Genomic DNA, 9,385 nt, shown 5'->3' on the forward strand with positions numbered 1-9,385 from the left:
TTCTAATTTTTTTTTTTTTTTTTTTTTTTTTTTTTTTTTTTTTTTTTTTTTTTTACTTAGTAGCTGTTTAATAACTGCCAATTTAGCTTATTCATAGCTGTAGCAACCAGTTGATAGCAATGCAGTAAAGGAACTTGTGTGTTTAAGCTATGAGTACTGCATGTTTCCTTATAGAAAAACTATGTACATCAGTATGTTCTTCATTTTATTATAAATACTTCTAATTAAAATCTCTTGTAACTATATTCTCTTTTCTGCTTTGAGCCCTTTTTTGCATCTCCTTTGACAGAAGACACATCTCATTTTGAAATTCTCTATAGTCCCTCTACTACAGCTGAAAAGCAGAACATTAACCATCTGTCAGCATATCTTAGTCTTTGGGAATCATTCAATAATTATCTTCAAGTGCAGTCAGTGATGTTACACGTTTGATGAAACACTTATGAGGGAAAGTACTTCAGGGAAATAAACTATTCCAGTGTGCATTGTAGAATTGCAGGCAGCTCTTTGTGGTTTTTTATTACCTTTTAAATAATTGTGCTTTCCTTTTTTTATTGCAGTATCTACTAGAAATGAAAAGCTTAATTCTCCCCCCTGAACATATTCTGAAGAGAGGGGACAGTGAAGCAATAGCATATGCTTTCTTTCATCTTCAGCACTGGAAAAGAGTAGAGGGGGCATTGAATCTCTTACACTGTACCTGGGAAGGCAGTAAGTAATAAGTAATTCTCTTCGTTACAAATAAAATATGAGAAAAAAATAGTTTTTTGTGAAGTACAGTATGTGGGAATTTTGGAGGTCAATTATATCCTTACCAGCATTGAAATATTTTAAATTCAAACTGAAAATATAAACTTTGTTTAAATGGGGAAAAGGGTTCTAAATTCTGTGTTTTTAAAGGACTGTGTTTCCTGTGTAACAATGAACAAAATTTCCCATCGTCTTTGTGACATATTTTCTTACTCATAGAAAAGGGGATAATAATTTACCTTCCTCATGACTGAGTTGGAAATATTTTTTGTCATTATTTGAAGGCTTTGATATTGGAAAATTATGACAGTGCCTTATAAGCAGAAAAAATAAAACAGAAACAAACAACAAAACCATAAAATACTGCTTTGATTTGTACTATTAATTAATATTTAATTGACAAACTGGAGTCAGTCCAGTGGAGGACCACTAGGATGTTATAGTGGACTGGAACATGTGAAGCAGGAAAAGACACTGAGGGAGCTGGTTTTATTCAACCTGTAAAAGACTTGCGGTAGGTGAAGAAGGAATCCAGTTGCTGTCTTCCGCCACCCAATGGAGAAATACTATGGAAAGCAAAGTTGAAGTCTTCTCAGCAGGGCACAACAGAAAGACAAGAGGCAACAGACACAAGCTGCAGCAAGAGAAATTTCATTTAGACATAAAGAACATATTTTCAGAATGAGTGTAGTGAGGCACTGGAACAGGTTGCTGGTAGGTTTTGGCATCTCCATCCACAGAGATACTCAGAGCTCGACTGGACATGACCCCAGGCAACCAGAGCGAACTTTGAAAATGACACTACTTTGAGTAGGAGGCTGGAATCATATACGAGCCTTCTAACCTAAAATATTTTATCATCTTTGAGATGTGCTCTTTTCAGGTTCCAGAGAGTTAACAAGTGGCATTTAGAATCAGCCTCTGTGGGCTTTTTTTAATGCAGATTTTTCTTTCTGTAACGTGATTCCCCTTCTCTGCTCTGCTTTCTTCTGTTCCCTTCATTTACTGTTTTCATGTAAGTTTGTTAGAAAAGATACAGTTTTTCATCATAATCCCTATGGAAAGCACTTGATATCTTCATTGTTAAAGTGACTTACTATCTCAGTCATCATATTAAAAAGCCTAAACTTGCCTAATTTTCAACATAGGCTCCCTGAGGAAGCAGTGGCTTTATTTCTAGGTGTATAGAACACCTTGCTCAGTCATTCATACTGCCGCCACCTGTGGTTTGTGCTGCTGCATTGCTCTCTGTCCTACCTGCTTGCTTTTTTCCTGTCATTTCTCCCTGACAGTTATTTTCTCTGTCATAGTTTCCTTCCCAGTGGCTTATTTTCAGTGGTTTACTTTTACTTAGTGTTTCTTCTCTTCCTGATACTTGCACAGGTCCTTTAGCACCCAAGGTTCATTATCCTATCATTATGGAGCAGTGTTTTGCAGGGAATCATGAATACATTTTCTATTGCTTTATCAGGCTGGGGAGTCCCTAAGGGGCTGTTCACTAGGGCCAGCTTTTGGCACAGGAGGCTGTTTGCCCTGCAGTCCTTGTGCCACTTAGGAAATCTAGTCATCTGTGCCTGAAGGCAGTGTAGGGCATTCCTATCGTACTGCATTAACTGATTCTTATTATTATTACATCCACAGAGATCTGAATATGTATTTTATTAGCTAATATTTGCATAGTACCCTGTAAATTATTATAATTGCATAACTTCTAAAGAGAAATCCATAATTCAGTTTGCACAGTGATTTCAGACAGAGATGAAGAGTGCACCAATCCTCAAGAATTTTGTTCGGATTTTATTCACTCATAAGGATTCACAAGCGTCTCAATGTTTTTACCAGTGTCTGGTCCATTAATCATAACTTTTGGTCCATATCTTTGTGTGGGTAATATTTTTTACAAGATGTGGTGAACTCTTTATGTCACTTTTCTGTTGTTTACTTGCAAAAGGTTTCCTTGGCATCTCTGCATAATTGTGAGTTAAAACCAGTCAGTGGAAACATGCCAGAGAAATTCAGTTTAATTGACTACTAGTTCTAACAAACAATCTACATACAATACATGGTCAGTTCCTCTCAGATTGTTTTCTAATTTTTTATGTTCTTGCCGTATCTTTAAAGTGTGCTATTTTGTCGTTGTGCTTAAACAGTGAGTCTCACTTCAGTAGCTTTAATGTAAGAATTTAATGCCCACATTTATAAACTGTTCAGTTCTGACATGATGTGAGTTGGGCAGAATTAAGTGCATTGTCAGTCATTTGGGGGGTACATTGGGAATGCATATGAGGAGAATAAGGTCACCCCTAATTAAGACAGCCTCTAACAAAATTAAGAAGCACCTTTGGGATCTTTTAAACTGGAACATTTCTCTGAGAGCGTTTTTTCCCAAATTGCACTCAACAACTGAGAAAAGTGAGGTTATAAAAATAATTATCATCATTGCACTGGAATGTTGGTTCTTTCCTGTTTTGTCTTCATTCGATCAGTCAGAGTACAGCTTTATTCATAGTACAACTGGAAAAGCCCAAGTGACACCACGTGAAACATTGCTCTGGGTTTGGTTCAGATGCTGTGTACAGAAGGCCTGTGGTTTGAAGTGTAGCAGAATTTGAAAAGATTCTGAGGTGCTTGTTTGTCAGTCAATTTTTAAGCTTGTGTCATATTTCCTGTTGTTTGCATGAAGAAGAAAAACCAAAGGGCTCTCAAATGCTACTGTAGCACATGGTTGAATGGCAAACAAACTGTGCTACCTGAATTGATAGGATCAGATAATACTGTAAGAGTAAGGCAGAGAAGGACTTATGTAAACACAAACTGATACAGATGAACCAGAGCACTTCCTTCCATGACTGATAACATTGCTAAAGAAACTGTTTTTCTGTAAGGATTCCATATGGGGTCTCATGTCAAAGATAACTGTTTGAATTCAACAACATCTATTTGGAGATTTTTCACTTGTTTTGTAAAAGCAACATCCTTACTGTGCTGTACGTCACATGTAAAATATACAGAGCTTCTAGGACATCTGTTGAGGAAAATATTGCTTCAGTGGCTGATGTTTGTAGGAGTAGTGAGAATAACATGCTGATGACATTTTAACAGTGAGAATAATATATAGGATAATGGAAAAGGATGCCTTGATTGAAAAGCTATATTTCAGTCAATTATTCTGGTATTTCCATAAAACACACAGAGATGGTCTATGACATCAACCATCCAGATTTATAAATCGATTTTCCTCCCCCTCTGCTATTATTTTCAATTTTAAAACCACATATTATTAAGTATTATTTAATCCGTTATGTGAGGATTTATATTGGAAATCTGACTTGATCTGCTACATTTAAAAAGAATGCATGTGAGGAACCTGATTTTAATTATTCAGTATTCATCTTTGATTGCCAAATATAAAATGAAAACATGACTGTTGGAAAACTGGTTCTCGGTGTTACCTGATTTGCTGGAGTATGAGAGGAAAAAGATAGTGTACTTTTTACCATACAAAACTATTATGCTTGATCCACAGAGATTGCAAGTATTGGCCTCAATTCACAAGATTGGCTGGCCATTTTTGTAGGCTATATCTGTTATATCAGATACACTTCTTTCCCCTGAATTTTAAACATTCTGCAGCCTAAAAGGCTAAGACAAAATGTGTAACCTTGTGTATGGAATTGTAAGTACAATAGGCTCTGATCATGCAAACATTTATGAATGTACTTGTAATGTGGTCTCAGTTGATGGTCATTAACATTCTCTCAAGAATAAACATAACCATAAATGCTTGCAGGATTAAAAGCCAAGTGTAGATTTATATTTTGGCATTTCATTAAGCAATTTATATGCTGTTTGCAACCAAATATAAATGTTGTGTTCTGTCTGTGTTTGTTTTTCAAAATTGTAAATACCGTTAAGTATGTCCAGTGAGTGCCACACTTGCAGTAACTTGTGCATGGTGGGTTTTTTTTCCTTTCAGCTTTCAGAATGATTCCCTATCCACTGGAAAAAGGACATCTTTTCTACCCTTACCCTATTTGTACAGAAACTGCAGATAGAGAACTGCTACCATGTATGTTCAACTTTTCTATTCTTATTGTTGACATCAAAGAATTGTTTACCTGAGTAAATTAAATCTCCATTAATGCCTTTTACATTGAATACACTGGATTAGAATAATCAGGTTGACAGGGAGTCTTTGGGGTTCCCATGATGGTTTAAGAGGCAGCTTCTAGCCATAGTTTGTAATGATTAGCTAGCTCCATTGTTGTTGACAGTGTGGGGACAGGGAGAGAGATTACTGAATGGATATAAATCAGTTAGATCCTGCTGTTTTCTCTTCTCAGGACACTGGAAAATATGTCTGATCTTTCATCTAAGGTAACATTCCATCAAACCAAAAGCACAGTGGCACAGCTTTGTTCATCTTTTGTAGACACATCATCTATTTAAATTCCAAAGGCAGGATCACACATGCTTGAGGACAGCTGGATCATGAACACAGATGTTATTCTGAGAGGTTATTCTGATGTTTTCTGAAAAGCAGTCTTAAATACCAAGGAAGGGTTTTCTTCATGTAATTGATGTGCGTGCTATTAGAAGGAGATTGATGTGAAATTACCTCAGTCATTTATTGTATGTGTTTATGGCATGTATTAGCAAAGTACCAACAGCACTCCCAGTGCTCTGCAAGATGCAGCTATAGACAGATGCAGCCCTCAGGAAGCATTACAGCCCAAGGTAATTGGACTTCTTGCAGTGCATGCAGTGAAGCAACAAGAATGCAGTGGAAGCACCAAAGCAGCCAGTCTTGCAGTTACACCTCATTCCTACATGTTTTCTTTCTGAAGTCAGGGAGACTGTGAGAGCTCAAGCAAAACACTCAAGTGCAGAAGGGTTTGCAGGGTCAGGGCAGAGGAGGCAATTACAAGTTGATCCAAAGAAGGAGATTCTTCTCTCACCTTCTCTATCTTGAAGAAGGAATAAAGAGAAATTTGTTTTGGAAAAAGTAAAACATAGCCTGCTTCTGCTGCAAAGGCTGGTTTTGAGGGTTTTTTTGCAGTCTTTGTATTATTTCATTCAGAACCTCCCTGGTTTGAGCTGGAAAATGTGTTGCCACTTTTTATAAGCCTATGTGAGTAAACATTAGGTGAGAATAATACAGCAAAAATCCACTCATTGTGAGTCTTTCCTTCACAGTATGTTCTTGCTGTTATTACACAGAAATCCTTGGCAACTGACAATATCTCCCCACCCCATTATAATCACCCTAATTATAACAACACCTCTTAGAGTGTTCTGCTTGCTTTACTCAGAGGGATGCTGAGCTGGGGAGAGTAGAGTGTCAGGATATTTAGGAATGACAGCCATTCAGAATAGCTCAGTGTTCTCTTTTTAGATACAAAACTAATCATTCTTGTCAAATGTTAGAAGCGAGGGACTTGTTGAACAGCATATGCTGACAGTGTATTCTGCTCTGGCAGTTAATGGGAAATGCCTTTCACTGCAAAATCTCTTGGGTTTGGGAAGGGTTTAATGTACCATGACAGACACAGATTGTTTAAAGCAGTTTTGCATACCTGTCCACACCCTTTAATTGTGAGTGTTCTAAAGGAAACTCAGCTGGAATTCTATTGGAACACTCAGATCTGATAGGCTATCCAAATTAAAAATATCAATCACAAAACTTTTGCCATGACTGGATAATAAACTGGAACAACAAACTTTTGCCTGTGTCAAAAGCAAGTGTAAAAAACTGAGCACAAGAAATCTCAGACTTGCAAAGTCCATTATTTGGTACTTCCCAATCTCTAAATGTAATTGAAATCAAAGAGGAGTTGCAAATAATCTGTGTTTTTATTTTAAACTCTTATGAATTCATGCTGTTGGTTTTGGAGGCTGCTTCACTCTGAATGAATGCAGCCAAGGATATTGTCCTGTCTGTTGCTGGATTACCCTGTGCTTATGTTGTCAGCAAGTATGATGAGATGAGAGCTGGTCACTGAAGTAAAAAAAGTAGGCAAAAGAGAAGAGTAATGTTTTATGTGTATAAATAGCAATAGGATTTGAGAAGACTGATGCAACAACGTTGACCTTAGATGTTTCAGACCTTCTATGTGTTTCTTCTTTCAAAAGCATCATTTAGCATCTCTGGCTCTTTAAACCATGTGGGAATGTTGTTTGGTTTGGTTTGTTTTAAATTGGTTTTTAATATATAATCCATTCCCTTTCCTGCCTTTTTTTCTACAGCATTTCATGAAGTTTCAGTTTACCCCAAGAAAGAGCTTCCCTTCTTCATCCTTTTCACTGCTGGGCTATGTTCTTTCACAGCCATGCTAGCCCTCCTGACACATCAGTTCCCAGAGCTTATGGGGGTCTTCGCAAAAGCTGTGAGTATTCCCTGCTGCTGCTCTCCTATGGTAGGTAAATACACAGGTGCAGGAAGAGCTGAACTAAGTATTGCTGAGTATTAAATATCTGCATATTCAGTAATAGTTACTTTTGCATATGTGTTTTAAGCAAATGGTGCTATTCAGAAGGTGCTCCCAGAAAGCTGTTTTCTGCCAGCTTTGAAATAGCCGGGTTGGTCGTTTTCTTTTAAATACAAAATAATGATAGTGTGCATTTTACAAATCTCCCATCCTTACTTCTGCAACCCTGAATTCTTACTCTGCTGCTGGTACTGTTTTTCCGTGTTTCATGTGGAAAAAAAAACAACAGGGTCATGGAATCATAGAATCATTTAGGTTGGAAAAGACCTTTAAGATCATTGAGTCCAACCATTAATGCTTCTCTTCCAAGTCCAGCACTAAGCCATATTCCCAAGCACCACATCTAGATGACTTCTAAACACATCCAGAGATGCTGACTCCTCCCTGAGCAGCATGTTCCAATGTCTGACAACCCTTTCAGTGAAAAAGTTCTTCCTAAAGTCTAGTCTAAACCTCCCCTGGTGCAGCTTGAAGCCATTTCCTCTTGTTTTATCACCAGTTAATTGTGAGAAGAGACCAGCACCGACCTCTTTACAACACCCTTTCAGGTAGTTGTAATGATGTGATGTGATGAGGTCTCCCCTCAGTCTCCTTTCTTTCAGACTAAATAGCCCCAGTTCCCTCAGCTGCCCTTCATAAGACTTACTCTTAAGGCCCTTCACCAGCTTCTTTGCCCTTCTTTGGACACGTTCTAGCACCTTGATATCTTTCTTGTATTGAGGTGCTCAAAACTGGACACAGTATTTAAGGTGTGGCCTCACCAGTGCCAAGTACAGAGGGATGATCACCTCCCTGGTCCTGCTTGCCACACTAATTCTAACACAGGTGAGGATTCCATTGGCCCTGTTGACCACCTGGGCACACTGCTGGTCAAAAGGAAAGGAAAAAAATAATTAAAAATACAAAACTTTCCATGCAGACTAAGCCCTCCTGGGCACTGTCATCTGGCAAACAAGCTGGGTAGGTGGTGTCTGAAAACAGGAGCACTAGGAGCTTTCCAAGAGGTAGATAGCACCAGCACACGTTTTTTATGTGGGCTCATACAAGAGAGTAAGTGGCATCCTGAACCTCTTGCTGGCAGCACAAGTTTTGCTTGGACTTCGGAGAAACCAGACTTTGGTATCCATGAATGTAAATGTATTGTAGACCAACTAATTTTCCAGCTGGAGAAAAACTTGGCTCATTGGAAGCTATAGTTAAATTTTTTAGTTTGTTATAGGATACAATCTATTACCTGAGCAACAAAACTCCTATGAATTACAATAAAACGTAGGCAAATTATTCTTGATTCATGGATTTAACAAATACGTAATTTGCACCGGTTACAAAGCTGAGTTTTATCCAAGTAGATGTGACTGTGTAAGCCAACCACATAGATCCAGTGCTACTCAAAGAGCAGAAAGTATCCTGTAGTGAGCCTTTTGCATTTGGCAAAATTAAAGGGACATATTTATTTAAACAGTTCATGGCTTAACCAGAGGGAATGCTTCTACTTGGCCTAAGCCACTTGAAATAGTAATAGGAAAGTCTTATGTTACATTCATTCAGCTGTGGTTCATGTTACACAGCTTGACCTTTAGCACTACAACTGAATACTCTGTTCACCTTCTGTTAGAAGTTGTTTTTTCATCAAGCTGTGCTTATGATGAAATCTCAGCACTGGTGATGGTGTTACCTGGTTTTCCCATGATGCACAGGTTGTTGGTGATATAGTGTCTGTAATGTATGCAGACATGTCCAAGAGGAAAAAAGGAATTTAACTGCTTACTATTGACTTTAAAATACATAAGCATCATAAATATCACACATTTTTACAGTTCAACGCTGCGCAGAGCTCGTTTTGGTAAACACTGAAACTGTTTGCAGATATTTTCTTGTGTGATACCATGAAATGGTTATAATCTCTGGCTGTTGGATATTGAAATCTTAAAATATTTTAAATACATTTGTCATATATAGTTGTGTTTCATCAGCACACAGACCTGTAACAAATTTTGAAATTGATTTTTTCATACATCCCCGTCCTTGCTGGCTGCTGAAAATTGTCCCTGCCCTGTGCTGCCCCCAAACCCTGCCTGGGCTTTGTTGAGGAGACACTAACTGGCAGTGGCCAGAAGTGTGTTAGGAGCTGTGCTAGTGGTTCAGCA

The 9,385-nt window shown here is 38.0% G+C and overlaps 1 protein-coding gene across 1 annotated transcript in view; it reads left to right on the forward strand.

Moving 5' to 3' along the window:
* The window catches only part of ST7 (suppression of tumorigenicity 7), a 149,423-nt gene that overhangs the window by 138,386 nt on the left and 1,652 nt on the right, over positions 1-9,385 (forward strand). The window contains exons 10-12 of the mRNA XM_010004297.1: positions 561-711; positions 4,727-4,819; positions 6,997-7,136. Of these exons, the coding sequence (XP_010002599.1) occupies positions 561-711; positions 4,727-4,819; positions 6,997-7,136 (384 nt within the window). The remainder of the gene's footprint in view (positions 1-560; positions 712-4,726; positions 4,820-6,996; positions 7,137-9,385) is intronic.

Source organism: Chaetura pelagica, unplaced genomic scaffold (genome assembly GCF_000747805.2).
Source record: "Chaetura pelagica isolate M959 unplaced genomic scaffold, ChaPel_1.0 scaffold68, whole genome shotgun sequence".
NCBI classification, from domain to species: Eukaryota; Metazoa; Chordata; class Aves; order Apodiformes; family Apodidae; genus Chaetura; species Chaetura pelagica.